Source organism: Antechinus flavipes, chromosome 6 (genome assembly GCF_016432865.1).
Source record: "Antechinus flavipes isolate AdamAnt ecotype Samford, QLD, Australia chromosome 6, AdamAnt_v2, whole genome shotgun sequence".
In the NCBI taxonomy this organism is placed as follows: domain Eukaryota; kingdom Metazoa; phylum Chordata; class Mammalia; order Dasyuromorphia; family Dasyuridae; genus Antechinus; species Antechinus flavipes.
In genome coordinates, this window is record NC_067403.1 from 254,932,365 (window position 1) to 254,947,456 (window position 15,092).

At 65.7% G+C, this 15,092-nt stretch overlaps 3 protein-coding genes across 6 annotated transcripts; all 3 read left to right on the forward strand.

Moving 5' to 3' along the window:
- Positions 1 to 1,577: 1,577 nt before the first annotated feature.
- GPR137 (G protein-coupled receptor 137) lies at positions 1,578 to 7,895 on the forward strand. 2 transcript variants are annotated; one of them, XM_051966018.1, is made up of 8 exons: positions 1,578 to 2,454; positions 2,719 to 3,090; positions 3,272 to 3,321; positions 3,647 to 3,872; positions 3,976 to 4,125; positions 4,241 to 4,369; positions 4,485 to 4,603; positions 7,797 to 7,895. In XM_051966018.1, the coding sequence occupies exons 2-8, from the start codon at positions 2,734 to 2,736 to the stop codon at positions 7,885 to 7,887; spliced, it is 1,122 nt and encodes a 373-aa protein (XP_051821978.1). In that variant the 5' UTR covers positions 1,578 to 2,454; positions 2,719 to 2,733; the 3' UTR covers positions 7,888 to 7,895. The 2 variants fall into 2 exon arrangements, with proteins under 2 accessions (XP_051821978.1, XP_051821977.1); XM_051966017.1 differs by lacking the exon at positions 7,797 to 7,895 and adding an exon at positions 4,883 to 5,295 and having other exon boundaries at positions 1,621 to 2,454.
- KCNK4 (potassium two pore domain channel subfamily K member 4) lies at positions 7,884 to 11,967 on the forward strand. Of its 2 annotated transcripts, none has more exons than XM_051966019.1 (6): positions 7,884 to 8,072; positions 9,285 to 9,402; positions 9,813 to 9,973; positions 10,293 to 10,479; positions 10,665 to 10,801; positions 11,372 to 11,967. In XM_051966019.1, the coding sequence occupies exons 1-6, from the start codon at positions 7,884 to 7,886 to the stop codon at positions 11,759 to 11,761; spliced, it is 1,182 nt and encodes a 393-aa protein (XP_051821979.1). In that variant the 3' UTR covers positions 11,762 to 11,967. The 2 variants fall into 2 exon arrangements, with proteins under 2 accessions (XP_051821979.1, XP_051821980.1); XM_051966020.1 differs by lacking the exon at positions 7,884 to 8,072 and adding an exon at positions 8,085 to 9,206.
- An 88-nt stretch (positions 11,968 to 12,055) lies between these two features.
- CATSPERZ (catsper channel auxiliary subunit zeta) lies at positions 12,056 to 14,453 on the forward strand. 2 transcript variants are annotated; one of them, XM_051966022.1, is made up of 5 exons: positions 12,056 to 12,728; positions 13,044 to 13,338; positions 13,589 to 13,662; positions 13,811 to 13,877; positions 14,237 to 14,453. In XM_051966022.1, the coding sequence occupies exons 1-5, from the start codon at positions 12,624 to 12,626 to the stop codon at positions 14,335 to 14,337; spliced, it is 642 nt and encodes a 213-aa protein (XP_051821982.1). In that variant the 5' UTR covers positions 12,056 to 12,623; the 3' UTR covers positions 14,338 to 14,453. The 2 variants fall into 2 exon arrangements, with proteins under 2 accessions (XP_051821982.1, XP_051821983.1); XM_051966023.1 differs by having other exon boundaries at positions 13,044 to 13,329.
- Positions 14,454 to 15,092: the final 639 nt, after the last annotated feature.

Here is a 15,092-nt window from a genome sequence, read left to right on the forward strand (position 1 = left end):
AAAAGTACAGTGCCAGTGAAAGGATGTATTTAGAGGGTGTGGGTGTGTGTGTGAGAATCAGGATTAAGTGATTTGTCCAGAGTCACACAGCTGAGTTTCTGAGGACAAATTTGCAATCAGGTCTTTCTGATTCCAGACCGGGCACTCTATGCACTGTGCCACCAGAATAAGCATTTATTATGCACTTACTATGTGCCAGGCTCTACATATCTGAATTTATTTGTCTTTACAACCACCTTTGGAGGTAGGTGCTATTTTCATCCTCATTTTACAGATGAGGAAATGAGGTTAAGTGACTCGCCCAGGGTCACATAGCTAGTAAATTTCTGAGGCTGGATTTGAACTCGGGTCTTCTTGGCATCAGACACAGCACTTTATCCACTTCACAACCAGATGCCTGTGAAGGTGATGAAGGACCAGTGGAAGGGGTAATCTGGGCCAGCCAAGGCACTGGCTTACGGGGAACAGAGGAAGGGCTTGTCCATCTCCCGCACGGTGCTCTTCCCGGGGATCCCCTAGAGAAAGGGCGCTGAGACCCTTCCCTTTCGTGCCGAGTCACCTCGGCCACCCCAGGGCCTTGTACCGCACCGGCTTCGGGGGATGCCCCCTCTGTCCCTGCGTGTGTGTGCCCCGAGTGTCTATGGGAATGCTTCGTCCCGATTCCGTGTTTGCTGTAGCATTTCATTTAAGCATCTTCGCCGGAGAAGGGAGGATAAAACGGGACACTTGTAAAGCTCTTTGCAAACCTTCGATTACCGGCTGTTGTGAAAGGGTAGCCCACCGGTGGGGGCTCGCGGCTTAGTGTTTTGGGTTACCCCTAGAACTGCTCCTCAGCGCCCCCTAGCGCGCAGATGGGGAAGCGAGCCCAGAGTGCCGCTACAATTGTAATCAAGAGCTCCTATCATTAATTGCAAGGTATCCGTCAAGATTATTAGTCCAATTCAAAAGCGCTCCGACTCTAGGCTCCTCCCGGGGATGCACAGACAGAACTCCCGCAAAACCAAGGGTTAACTTCGAGCGAGCGCTGGGCCCGGCGGCCATCTTGGTTTGGGGCGGAAGTCCGTTACTCTGGCTCTGAAGTAAACGAAACCAGTTCAGGGCCCTCGGGAGCCACTGAGGGACCCGGCCCGGCCCGGGCTTGGGGCGGGGCCGAGGTTACGGGCGAGGATTGGCTGAAAAGGAGCGGGGTTCCGAGGCCAGGAGTGTAGCCGCCACCTCGTCTCCATGGCGACGGCCCCTCCTCCCCTGGGCGTCCGCCGGCCCGCGGCACGGCGCGAGGCCATTCCCGGACGCGGCTACGCTAGAGGCGGCGCGCGCGCCCCCTGTGTCCTCCTCCCTGCCCGGAGCTCGGGCGGGGCGCTGCGCACTTTGCGTAGGGACGGGCGCAGCGCATGCGCAGCGGTCTCCAGAGGCGGAGGAGGAGGCGGAGGCGGCCGAGGAAGCGGCGGAGGCGGAGCCGGGGAGCCGGGAGCCGGGGAGCCGGGGATCCTGATCCCGGTCCCGGCATCGGCGCCGGCTCCCCCGGAGCACAGCGGATCGCGTCGGGCTTCGGCCCGGCTGGAGCCCGGGGAGGCCCCGGGGCCTGGGCCGCGCGGGACCGGACACGTCGTGACGTGACAGGGCGCCCGAGGGAGGCCTCGACATTCATCCCGGAGCCCAGGGCAGAGACCCTGGACCCAACCGGACAGACCCCGGGCACCCCCTCCGGGGAGAGCCCACCACGAGCGGGACGCGAGCTGGACAGAGACCCCCAGCCCTCGGGGTCCCAGAAGACCCCCACATTGCATCCCGTGGCGTGGAGACCCCAGGCCTGCTAATCTTCCGGGGGGCCTGGGACAGGGGGAGACGTCTCACCCGTTAGGCGATCCCAGAGTTCACAGAGAGAGACCCCCAGAGATCCAGGCTGGCATCTTAGCCTCGGGAGACCCCCAGACTCCAAAGAATCTGGAGGAGACCCCTGGGAGACAGTGTAGACTCTGACTCCCCTCCCCCTGCAATAGACAGAGCCCTAGACCCTGACTGGCATCTTAGCTCGGGGTCACCCCCAGGTCCCCCAGAACTAGAAGAGGCCTCAGGGAGTCAGTGCAGACAGCTGCCCCCTCCCCCTGCAATAGACAGGCCCTTAGACCTGAGACTGGCATCTAGGGCGGGATCACCCCCAGGCCCCCCCAAATCCGGAAGACACCTCTTGCAGTGAGTGCAGACACCCCTCCCCTCCCCCTTCAATAGACAGGCCCTTAGACTAACCCCAGAGACCCCAACTGGCATCGTAACTTCTGGAGACCCCAGAGAATCTGGAGGAACCCTCTGAGAGTCAGTGCAGACACCCTGCCCCCTTCCCCTGCAATAGACAGACTCGCTCCCCAGCCCTATAACTGTGGGGGACCCAACCCACGGGGCCGAGACCCCAGACCCAGGAGAGAAAGAGAGAGACCCTGATACTTGGGAAGGGAGGTGAGGAGACCTGAGTCTGGCTGGGCAGACAGGAGGGAGGGAGAGGGCTCGGCTGGACTGTTTTGTGTGTGTCTCGGGATGGGAGACCAGGGCTGACCAGCCAGGACCCCGCCCTCTCAGGGGCGCCCCCTGCTGCTTCCCTTCTGTAAGGGAGGAGAGGTTGATGGGGGGGGAGGGAGCCAGCCTGGACCCTGCCCCCCATCCTGTCCTGTCCCTGCCTGCTTTCTGAAGCTTGGTCTCTTCTGTCTCATCCCACCTTCCCAGGCCTCCTCGCCCGGCATGGAGGGCAACCTGTCGGGGCTGGTGCCCGCTGCGGGGCTGGTGCCCGCGCTGCCCCCCGCCGTGACTCTGGGGCTGACTGCTGCCTACACCACGCTGTACGGCCTGCTCTTCCTCTCGGTCTATGCCCAGCTCTGGCTGGTGCTGCTCTACGGGCACAAGCGGCTCAGCTACCAGACGGTCTTCCTGGCGCTGTGCCTGCTCTGGGCCGCCCTGCGTACCACCCTCTTCTCCTTCTACTTCCGCGACACGGCTCGAGCCAACCGCCTGGGCCCCCTGCCCTTCTGGCTGCTCTACTGCTGTCCCGTGTGCCTGCAGTTTTTCACCCTCACCCTCATGAACCTCTACTTTGCCCAGGTAACAGGAGAGGGGGCCAAGGGACCGTGGAGTGGGTTCATTGTCAGGCAGCGACCCCCTCCCCGAGGGCCATGGGCCCCTGCTCTGGCCCATCCAGGGACCGCCGCGGCTGTGGGGTCAGGGGCCATCCTGGGACCTCCAGCCAGGGCTGTCATTTACGCTTCCTCTCCCTCTGGCCTAGGTGGTGTTCAAGGCAAAGACAAAGCAGCACCCCGAGATGAGCCGGGGCCTGTGAGTATTCCTGCGGAAGGCCCATCCCCGTGAGCCCCGAGAACGGGTGGGTCAGCATGACAGCCATTCCCTTGGTTTCCGCCCCAGGACAGACACTGGGCTGTCGTGAGACTAGGAAGTGGGCAAGAAGCTCCCTCGGGTCAGCCAACGGCTCAGGGTGGCGGTGCCCGCCCGGTGCCCCCTCCTGCATGGAGGGCAGCCGGGGCCCTTGCCGGCTCCTGCAGGCCCACGGCTTTGGGGCTGAGGCTCGGATGTTGCAGGGCAGGGGCCCCTCCCGGTCGGGGGGCGGCGGGGGGAGGGACTGACCGGAGCCTGTGGGCCGCAGGCTGGCCGTGCGGGGGGCCTTCGTCGGGGCCTCCCTGCTCTTCCTGCTGGTGAACGTGCTGTGTGCCATGCTGTCCCGCCGGCGCCGGACGCAGCCCTGGGCCCTGCTGCTGGTGCGCGTGCTGGTGAGCGACTCGCTCTTTGTGATCTGCGCCCTGTCCCTGGCTGCCTGCCTCTGCCTGGTGGCGCGGCGGGCCCCCTCCACCAGCATCTACCTGGAGGCCAAGGTAGGGGCTCGGCCCAGGGGCTTCTGGGATTGCTCGCGGGATGGCTGGGGCCGCCTCGGGCCCGCGAAGCCGGACCTAAGTCAGCGCGCCCGTCTGTGTGCAGGGGACCAGCGTGTGTCAGGCCGCGGCCATGGGCGGGGCCATGGTTCTGCTCTATGCCAGCCGGGCCTGCTACAACCTGGCGGCCCTGGCGCTGGCCCCCCACAGCCGGCTGGACTCCTTCGACTACGACTGGTACAACGTCTCTGACCAGGTGGGTGAGCTGCTGGGGGTCCTTGTCTCCGAGCCTCGCCCTTGGCGGGCGTCACCGGGCCCCCTCCCCTCCTCGGTCTGCCACGGCTCCCTTTGCTCTCTCCCTCCCCTGGCAGGCTGACCTGGTGAATGATCTGGGGGACAAGGGCTACCTGGTCTTCGGTCTCATCCTCTTTGTGTGGGAGCTGCTGCCCACCACCCTGCTTGTTGGCTTCTTTCGGGTCCACCGGCCCCCGCAGGACCTGGTAAGCTCCTCCCTTGGCCCCCCGCCAGGGTCTGGGAGGGCCGGGGGGTCGGGTGGGGGGACGGAAGGGGAGCGCGTGCGTGGAGCCGCTAACGCCCTCTGGCCCCCTCCCGAAGAGCACCAGCCGCATCATCAACGGACAGGTCTTCACTTCTCGCTCCTACTTCTTTGACCGGGCCGGACATTGCGAAGATGAAGGAGGACCCTGGGAGCACGGCCGGGGAGAGAGCACCAGGTATGGGGGTGCCGTGGAGACAGCAGGGGCTTCTGGGGCTCTGTCCGTGGGGACCTCGGGGCCCGTCTCGCAGCCCCTCGGAGACGCTCCTGCCCCAGGCGCCTGCTCTGGCAGCCTTTGCCGTCCCGCCCACTGCCCCTTACCTTGGGATGAAGGAGCAGGATCCCAGCTTCCCCGTTCTCGGCCCCGGCCGGAGTGGCCCCGAGTCCCATCTCGCTTTGCTTTCTAGCCCACTGCTCGTTGGGCCTGTGTGCTCAGTGCCCCCGTCTCTCTCTGCAGCCTGTCGGGGAGCCTGGGGGCTGGCAGCTGGTACGGTGCTATTGGGCGGGAGCCCGGCTGGTGTGTGGGCAGCCAGAGCCGAAGCGCGCCCCTCCTGTTCTCCCAGGTGGCCGGGCCTGCCGGCCACCATCACCACAGCCTCTACTCCACCCCGCAAACATGAGCTCCCCGCAGCCTGGGCTAGGGCGGGGCGCCCCTCCTCCAGACGGCCCCTTCTTGCCTTCCTGCCTTCCGCAGCCCTGCCCTCTGCCCTCTGCCCTTTGCCCCTGCCAAGTCTGCAGCTTCTAGTGCTGGGTCCAGCTCCTTAGCTGCTCCTCTCGGAGTGAGCTTCTGCCTCCTGCTGGGGGCGCCACACGGAGCCCGCTACCTCTCTGTGCCTGCTGCTCAATAAACAGTGCCCGTGCCCCTTGGAACCGCGGTCTGGTGCTTGTGGCCTCCGGCTCGCAGACGGGACTTCCAGGTCCCCGTGCTGGTCTAGCCCCAGAAAAAGGCGGGGGGGGAGGAGGGGAGGACGAAAGTCACAGAGGCTAGAGCTGGCAAGGCAGGCTTGGAAGCTGGCAGCAAGCCAGCCCCGCCGCCCCCCGGACCTCCAACCTCCCCTCCTCTCCTTGGAACGAGGGCCTGGGCCCGGGGGGCGTCAGTAGAATCCGGAGGGCCCAGGAGTACGCAGGGAGGGGGGGAGCCTTCAACAAAGTGACCTCCATTTGGAATCTGGTCCCTTCTGAGGAAGGAGACTGGTTCCGAGGCGGTCCAGGTCCTTGTCAATCTGCAGGGCCCCACGGGGGGATGACTTGATTGTCTCTGGTGAGGACACCCTGAAGTCAGGGCTTGTCTAGACCTTGGAAGCCTCCCAGGATGGGGGTGGGGTCCACGGATGGGTGAACCAAAGAACCACCGGCCTCTGCCCATTCTGGGAACTGATGGATGAGCTCCTGGGACTTCCCGAAGGAGTCGGGGCAGGGCCAAAAGGCAGGGCATCCCATGGGGACGGTGGCAGGGGAAGCAGAGTGATGGCAGTGGGCTGGGAGCCTTAAGTCGGCTTCCGGTGCCATCTGCCCCATGGACGGCCAGAACGGGGCATCTGTCACGAGCCCTGGCACAGGTGGGCTGGCCCCCTGGGAGATATTGGAGGGGGTGGGCAGCGTCCTCCCCTCCTTGGTCCCCCCTGCTCCACCCTGTACTTAGGCCGGGCCCTGCTGAGAATGGCAGCCCCAAGGTTTCCTCTGCCCACAAGGGCCCCGGAGATGGGGCGCCCAGGCTGGTTTATTTCCCCTGGGCATCGGGCTGACCCCTCTCGCCAGGACTTGGGCCCGTCCTGCTTGGGGCACTCGGCTTGGGCACAGCCCTAGAACAGCCGGAGGTGAGCAGAGGGCTGAATCCTGGCGGGGAAAGGAGGTGCAGACCCAGAGAAAGGGGGGGCAAGAAAGCAGGTGGGGGGAGGGCAAGGAAGGGGGCTGGGCTGCCTCTGACCCGCTCAGGCCGGGCCAGTCACGGCTCGCTAGCACGCGTGTCCGCGCTCTCGGGGCCCCGGCTCCCCACGCCCCCACAACTGCTGCACACAGTTGGGACTCGGGATGCATCGGCAAGGCAGCCAGGCGGCGGGCGGGGGCAGGGAAAGGGGCTGGCAGCCGGGGGAGGGGGCCGGCCCGCACACCGTCCTGCGCTCCAGGAGACGGTCCCGAGGGGCCCAGACGCCCGCGTGTGTCCGTGCGAACGTGAGTGTGGCCGTGGGGCGGGGCGGGAGACGCGGCGGGGACCAGATGTGTGTGCGGTGCGTGGGCACGGCGTGGGCCCGCGGGAGTCCGCGTCCGGGTGGCGTGAGCCTGCGAGTGGGCAGCTGGCGAATGTGGCGGAGTGGGGGACGTGCGCGGCCGCGTGTGCGCTGGGCCGTCGGTCCCCACCTCCCCCCGCCGGAGCTTGGGGCTGTTCCCGCGGTCACTGCGGTTCCCGAGCAGCTGGTCTGCGGGTCCCCGGGGCAGCCGGGAGCCGTCACGCCCCCTCCAGGGCGCCTTCCTCCAGCGGGGACCGGCAGAGCCTCTTGGCCGCCCTCGTCCCCCGCGGGGTCCAAGGTTCTGGCTGTGCGGGAGCCCCTCTCCGCCCGCCCCCGCCCTCCCGGACCCGCCCTGCGGCTGTTCCCTGAAACCCCGGGCCGAGGCAGGGGGTGCGGGGGGGGGGGGGGCCTTGGGCGCGGCGCCCCCGGGGAGAGGAGCGCTGCCCCCGCCGTTAGGCTTGGGGGCGCGGGGCCGGCCAGGTCTGCGCCCAAGTTCCCCTTTCCCCTCCCCCGCCCCGGGCTAACTGGGGCGCCCGCTCCGTCTGCGGGAAGATGCTGCAGCCCGCCCCGAGCAGGGCGGGGCCGGGCCAGGTGTGGCGGCGGCCGGGAGCCGGAGGGAGCCCAGGGGCCGGGGGCTCGGCCGGAGCTCTGGGCGCGGACTCCTCCCTCCCTCCGAGCCGCCTTTTCTGCAGCTCTCCATCACTCTGCTGCCGCATTCCTCCCTTTCCGCTCCGCTTCCTGCCCTTGGTCTCGCGGTCCTCCCGCTCCCCGGCTGGCCCCCCGCCCCCCGCCCCCCTCCTCCTTGTCAGCCCCATCACGCTCCGGCTGGGAGTCTGGTTCCCCCGAGTCTGCTCGGTCCCCCTCCCCCCAATAAGAGCTGTTGAAAGGGGCAGAGGAGGTAAGGGAAGGGGGCGATGGAGGGCAGAGGAGGGGTGCAGGTTAGCGGGGAGCGAAGGCTATGACTAGTCCCAGGCGTGGGTGACGGGAGGACCCAGGACGGGGGGTGCGCGCACTGGCAGGTCTCTGGAGGGGCAGCGTGGGGACGGAGCGGGGAAACGGGGGCCGGGAGCGAGGGCAGACCGGAGGCGGGGGAACGGCTCCGGCATCAGGTAGATGGAGCTGACGCCCCCTCCCTCCCCGCAGCGTCCATGCTCGTCACCGCCGTGACCAGGAGATTTGGGGCAAAACCGCAGCTCCCGGGGGCGCGGCCGCCCGTCGTCAGGCCGTGGCATGAGACCCACCACCCTCCTGGCCCTCCTGGCCCTGGTGCTGCTCTACCTGGCGTCCGGGGCCCTGGTGTTCAGGGCCTTTGAGATGCCGAAGGAACAGCAGGCTCAAAGCAGTTTGGGAAAGACCCGGGAAAACTTCCTCCGGGCGCACCCGTGCGTTAACCTGTCCGTGCTCCAGGCTTTTATAGAGGTGAGGTGGGCTGGGGGCGTGGGAGGGGGAGCCGGCCCCTGGCTCCTCCCCCTGCCGGGCGCTCTGGGGAGGGGCGAGGCGGGAACCCCGGGGGCGCCCAGGCAGCCGAGCTTTCTGGGGAACTTGGCCGGGAGCTGGCGGCTCAGAGCTGAAGCTGGCGAGAGAGGTGCTGCTTTCCCTCTCCTGCACCCACTCGATGCGGGGGACGTCCCGAGGAGAAGGCCAGGGGCCAAAGCTGGGGGAGGGGGGAGAACGTCGGGTGGGTTCCGCTGGCTTCCGAGGAGCCGCCCTCTCCTTTTCCCTCCCCCCAACCCAGCAATCCAGGCGGCGTTGGGCTGGAGCCCCACTGAGACTCAGCAGGTCTCTGCTTGGAGGAGAGGGCTGGGGGTGGGGCCGCCACCCAGGAGGATTCTCTGACTTCAGAATCGGCCATTTACAAACTAAAATTAAGCTGTAATAAATGATTAAAAAACATCCGCCCCCCTGGCCTCTTCCCCTGGGCTTGGGCAGTACCAGGCAAGACGCACCCGCGGGGGCCCCGGACGCCCTGGAAGGGGCAGCAGCCGGTGCGGGGATGTGGGTGCTGGGGGGTGGGGGTCTGGGAGCAGAACTCCTCTGGACTGCTGTTCTCCAAGAGGCCGGAGCCGGGCTCTCCACACAGACCACAAAGACACAGAAGTGACCCATTTTCCTCGTTGCAATGGACACGTATATATTGGAAAACAAAACCGAGGAGCCGGGCCGGGAGCTGGGGTTGGCCAGTTCCGGAGCTCTGGGCGAGGTCTCCCGGGAAGGTGGCTGCCCAGCAGAGGGGCAGGAAGGGGCTGGGGGCTCCGATCCATCCTGCCCCGGCTCAGAGGGGCCAAGTTCCGGGGGGAGAAGCTAAGCTCGGGGCCCTGGGAGGAGCTGCCAGGGAAGGAGAAGCAGGCTTTTAAGGTGGCCTTATGGGAGACTGGCTGGGCACAAGCCATTGGGCGGTTCCAAGACCCCGCACTTACTAAGACCCCCGTCCAATCCCTTCCCTTGTCTAGACCTCAGTAAAGGGATGCTGCTGGGCCAGGAGAGCGCTAAGCTCTCATCCAGCTCCCAAGCTTAGGAGAGGTAGGGCCTGGCTCGGAGAAGCCCGGAGAGCAGGTAAGCCGGACTCCAGTGGATGGCGCAGGGGGCGGGGCACTCTGTCCATCCCGTAATCCCCTCCTTTCCCTCCTGCAGCAGGTGGCCAATGACCTGTCCATGGGTGCCAACCCCGGAGACCTCACCAACGTCTCTGGCACAGCCTGGACCTTGGGCAGTGCCTTCTTCTTCGCGGGCACCATCATCACCACCATCGGTGGGCAGGGCAGGGTCGCCGGGTCAGACCATGAGAGGAGAGGCGGGAAGGGAGGCGGGAGGGGCACTCACAGAAGGCGCCTGAGCTTAGGTTCTTCAGGAGCTCTTGCTTCCTACCAAGCACCGAGAGCCCCCCAACTTTTCCCATGCATTAGCTCATCACCTCAGCGATCAGTTAAAATGGGGATGAAATCAGAGGAAGTCCCTGGAGCCCCTCCAACTTTTGGTGCGGATCACAGCCCAGGGGGGCTGCTGCCCACTTTCCCGCCCCACTCCTCCCTCTGCTCAGGGCCAATCAGGCTTTGAGGGGGGTTAAAGGACAAAGGTCAGTGTCAGGGTTGTCTCCTCCTCCCGGATCCCTGAGGAGGTGCCACGGGCCGGGAGCCTGCCCTGATCCTCCATGTCCTCCAGGCTACGGGAACATGGTCCTGCTCACAGACGAGGCTCGCATTTTCTGCATCTTTTATGCGCTGGTGGGGATCCCGCTGTTCGGGATGCTGTTGGCCGGGGTCGGCGACAAGCTGGGCTCTTCCCTGCGCCGGGGCATCGGCCACGTGGAAGCCATCTTCTTGGTGAGCGTCCCTGCGTTTGGGCCCCTTCCGGTCCCCACACGGTCCCTTCCGCATCTCTCCCCCCCCACCCCCAGCACGTGTGGAGCGGGAGCCAGAGGCCCCTCATGCGGATCAGCCGCCCCCCCCAATCCTCAGCCCCTTTTGAGTGAAAAGTTTCTCATCTCTAAGATGCTCTGATCCCGAGGGATGGTCAGCCCCTCCCTTCCTGGGCCTCAGTTTCCCCTTCGGTAAAAAGGGAGGGCTGCCCTAGGGGCTGTCTGATGGAACAGCCTGGATGCCCCTGGCTCCGGCCTGACCGCGGCTCCGCCCTCCCCCTCAGAAGTGGAAGGTCCAGCCGGCCCTGGTCCGCTCGCTCTCGGCCATGCTCTTCCTCTTGGTTGGCTGCCTCCTTTTCGTCTTGGCGCCCATGTTCGTTTTCCGCTACATCGAGGGCTGGAGCACGCTGGAAGCGCTCTACTTCATCATCGTGACGCTCACCACCGTGGGCTTCGGGGACTTCGTGCCCGGTGGGTGAGAGGCCCGAGCCAGGGAGGGAGGGAGCCGGCTGCTCGCCCCCGGAGTTGCGGCCAGGCGGTGGCCGGGCCGGTGGAGGGCAGGGGCACGGCAGCTCGAGCAGGTTCGCGCCCTGGGGGCGAGGGGCAGGGGAGGACAGCCGGCCGCCCCCGACGGCAACTGCGCCGGCTGCCCCCAGGCACGAACCCCGAGCAGTTCCCGGCCTACCAGCCCATGGTCTGGTTCTGGATTCTGATGGGCCTCGCCTACTTCGCCTCCATCCTCACCATGATCGGGAACTGGCTCCGGGTCGTGTCGGCGCGGACTCGGGCTGAGGTAGGGAGGCTCCTCTCTCTCCCCGACGGGGCGGGCGGGAAGGCGCTTTCCACTTCCGGCCTCGCTCCCACTCCCGAGCAGAGGCACAGCCTCGCTTAGTCCCCCCAGCTCCGCAGTGCGCCGAGCAGTCGCCTGGGGGCCCGGGCGGCAGGGATTCCTAGGAGGTGTCAACCGGGCTGTCGAGGAACTTGCCGACGTGGTGGGAGGAGACAGCGGCGGCTCACAGCTCCCCTCCCCTCCCCTCCCCCCCCTTCCACTGGAGCTTGCTTTCCGAACATTTCTCCCTCACAGCCACCCAGCCTGGGGTGGGGGTGGGCGTTTTAACAGGGCCAGCGAGACCGAGGGCAGAGCCGGGATGTTTAGCCAAATCTGTACGCAGTGACGCACAGGGCCGGGAGGTCTGGGTTCTAATCCCGCCCTGACACTGGCCAGGTTGCTTAAGGTGAGGCATCCCATCTGGTTTCTTCCATCCCTAAGTGGGAGGCGGTCCGAGGTGGTCCGGATAGGGCGTTGGCAGTTTAGTCCCAGCCCCCCGAGGCGCACTCCGTCCTCCCTCCTTTCCCTCCGCAGATGGGCGACCTTACGGCTCATGCAGCCAGCTGGACCGGCACGGTGACGGCGCGGATGACGCAGCGCGCCGGGGCGGACGCGCGGGAGCCGGAGCCGCCACTCCCCGAGAAGCCGAGCTCCGGGCCGCCCCCGACGCCCCCCGCCAAGCCGGGAGCGGGGTCGCCCAGCCTGGAGAAGGCGAAGCCCCCTTCCTCGGCGCCCACGAGCTCGGTTTCAGCGCCCCTCGATTACCCGGGAGAGAACTTCGCCTTCATCGACGAGTCTTCAGACACGCAGAGCGAGCGGGGAAGCGTGCTCCCGCGCAGCCGCCGAGCCGGCCTCAAGCAGCCCAGGAAACCCGCGAGGCCTCGCCACTCCCGCCACGGCCCAGACAAGAGGGAGCTGGCCTAGCCGGGCGGCCGCTCAGGCGCAGCCCTCGTGGGCTCCTGCTCCTCTCGCCTCCCTCCGGGTTTTCGTTCAGCCAAAGAGCTCCCATTCTCCGGGGAGTGGGGCATCCTGGGAACCGGTGCTCCTGTCCTAAAAGCTCCCTGCCTGTCTTCCCTCCCCGGACCCTCCCGCCCGGGCTTCCTACTCAATAAAGTCTTCCGTGCGCCTGCTTCTGTGTCTCCTACCTCTAGGGGGCCGAGGGAGGCGCGAGGTGCGCGCTGCACTGCCTAGGGGCTTGGATGGGTCCCTGAGGGGGTCAGGGGAGCCGCGGGCTCGCGGGGCGGCCGGACCATGCAGTGGATGTGGAATCAGGTTTCTCCTTCCTTGAGCTAGGTGAGCTCGGGCAGTAGTCACTGGAGCGAGTGAGTGTTTAGGATAGTGGTGTTCCTCTCCCTCCCCCCCGGTTTTGTCATCTGTATGATGGTGCAGCGGTAGGAGCACCGAGCTCGGATCGGGAAGACCGCTTCCTGAGTTCAAATCAAGCCTCGGGCGCTCGCTGGCTGTGTGTATTGTAAACTCGTAAAATGAGCAGAAGACAACGGCAAGCTCCTCCGGCATCTTTGCCCACAACCCCCAAAAACAACCGTGGGAGGGATGGACTGGGCGGAGTCTCGGGGTGCTGGTCCTGGAGTTTGGGATCCCGGGAGCCTTTGGATCTCCGGCTTGGGCGAAGGGAAGGAGGGTCCTTTAAGTGGTAGGGTCCGAATTCCCAACTCGTGACTTAATCCCAACGTCTCCGTCCCCCCTACCCCCCACCCCCCACTTCCCGAGAGCACGACCTTCAGAGCTCAGTTGTATAACGGGCTCTGGTCGTTGGGGCAAGAGGATGGAGGAAGAAGACGGCTCGCCCGTGGTGAAAGCCGGATCACAGCAGCAAACCTTTGTTCGGACGATCGAAGCCCCGGAAGGCTCTTTCCAGAACTCGACCGAAGTAAGGCCTCGTTTGGGACCACAGGCTGCCAGGAGCGCCCCGGACCCTAATCCTCAGTCTCCCATCCCCCAGCCCGCGCCCATCCCCACTGCTGCGGCCTCAGCCTCAGCCATCTCCAAACCAAGCCCTGTGCCCTCTCCTTTCCGGCTCTCTTCATTGCCCAGGGGCCACCTCACCTGGGAAGAAGGCTGAATATAATCAGGACCCTTTAGAAGGGGGGGGATGGGATGCCCTCCCCGGACCGAAGCTGGGGCTGGGGGCTTCGGCTCGTTCCCCTCCCTAGCCTCGGGCCTCCCTTTCTCCTTCCCTGGGCAGGAGTCCGAAGATTCCACGTTGGAGGAAAGCCTCGATTCCCAAAAGAAACCGCGGAAGCATAGATTCTCGTTAGTCCAGCGTATAAGCAAGTCGAGTAGGGAACGCGACAGCAGCGTAGACTCCGGCTCCAGCAGGGTTGCACCCCATAACTGGGGGGAGCCAAACGCCATCAGAGACGAGGGCCCGTTACAGTTTGCCCCCGGGCCGTCCAGTGGCTCGCTCGAGGGGCTCGCCCCCCACGAGCAGCCCTCAGCCTCGACCTCTCAGAACATCGGAGACGAAGAAAGTAAGAGAGGTCAGTCGGGGCTGGGGGCGGGGGATGCGCCCTGGCTGAGCGCTTCTGCGGGGCCGCAGGCGGGAGACGCCGGAGGGCGCGCTGGGATCTAGGGGAGGGGCCCCTCCCCTTCAGCGCACTTCCCAAGTCCTTGGAGGGGAAGAGCCGACACGCTAGGAGGAAACGTGATGCCCTCAGTGGCCATCCCCGGCCCTTCAGTGACTCAGAAAGGCTCCAAGTGACGACCCTAATAACCCTCCTCTCTTCCCAGACTTGCAATTCCAGAATTTGTTGGAGTCGCGCGATACTATGCACCGCGCCTACTGGGCAGAGCTGCAGAACCGAGTGCGTGCGGGCTGCGAGAGGGGGAGGCGGGGCGGGAGGGCCGGGACTCGGGGAGCGGGGCTGGTCGGCGAGTCAACTCTCGGGCGGGCTTCTGGGAAGTTTCTCCCTACCCGGCGTCCTAGCAGCCGCTTCTTTTTCCCATCCCCAGGTGCCTCTGCCTCTGGCTCACCTCATGGAGGATGAGGCGCTGCAAATCCTTACCAAGAGCCTCAAAAGTGAGCGCCCCGGGGGATACCTCTACTTCGAGATCAGGCCCATGACTCACTAAGCAGGGAGGGAGGTCTCTGGAAGTGGGGCTCGGGGAGGGCGGGAAGATCACCTATTGGGGGGCCTTGTCTCTCTCCAAAGTCCATCATACATCTTCGAGACGCCGTGAGGGTAAGGATAATTATTATTTCCCCGGTGAAGGACCGAGAGTTCCTTGCCTCCGGATCCGGATAGCTTCTTAGACCGCTTTGGGGACACTGAGGTTCAGATGACTGGCTACCTGGGCAAAAAAGACGTTGGGGGGCGGGCGGCGGCCGGGCAGGTGCCCACCTACGCGCCTAAATCCCACCTTCTGATCTCCTCCCAGGTTACCGCAAGGGGATCGGGAAGGACCACAAGCTGACCCAGCAGCTGCAGCGGCACGTGGAGAAGTTGCGCAGGAACCAGAAGTATCGCCAACTCACCTGAGCACCTGGTGTTCCTCCCACCCCCTCCCCGGGAACCCCGCCCCGCCGGGCGCTGGCCCCGCCCCGCAGGACTCCGCCCTCCCCGATAAATAAAGGCGCTCCGCCCTCTGCTCTGCCCGCCTGGGTGTCTGCGCCTGCGTGGGACGCGTGCGGGTACGGAAAAGCGGGGGTGGGGGTGGTCGGCCGCGGTGCCACGTGATAACTAGCCCCGCCCCGCGACCTTCAACGGTCACCGCAGTGACCTTGGGCGCCTGTGCGCCCTCCTGCGGGCTCCGCCCCCTTCGGTACGCAGCCCTGCGACCTTGAGTGACTTTCGCCTTTGCCCGCCTTCGTGCCATATAAGGCTCCGGTCCCGCCCCCAAGAGGCTCGTCCGCAGTCTTATTCGCATACGCGGGAGGCAGTGCAGCCGCCCGCTCTCGCGCTTCTTTGGATCCGCCCAAATGACATCATGCCAAGGCTCCACCCCTTGATCCCTCCTATTTAATGTGGCTCCCAAGTCTTAGACTTAATTATCTCAGGTTTCATCTCAGCTACGCGTGGCTTGATGATGGTAGGGGGCGAAGGGGTTTCTGCCGGTCCGGCGAGCGCGCGCCCACTCCCGTAACATTTCCAGGAAGACGCTACCATGTCCGCCCCGGGGCTTTGCCCGGGTGCCTCTAGGTTCCGCCTCCTGGGTTCTTTTGCATACGCTTCGGGGTCGCTCCGCCCCTTCCCTCCCTCGGCCCTGCCCAGCTCCGCTTGGCAGAAACCCCGCC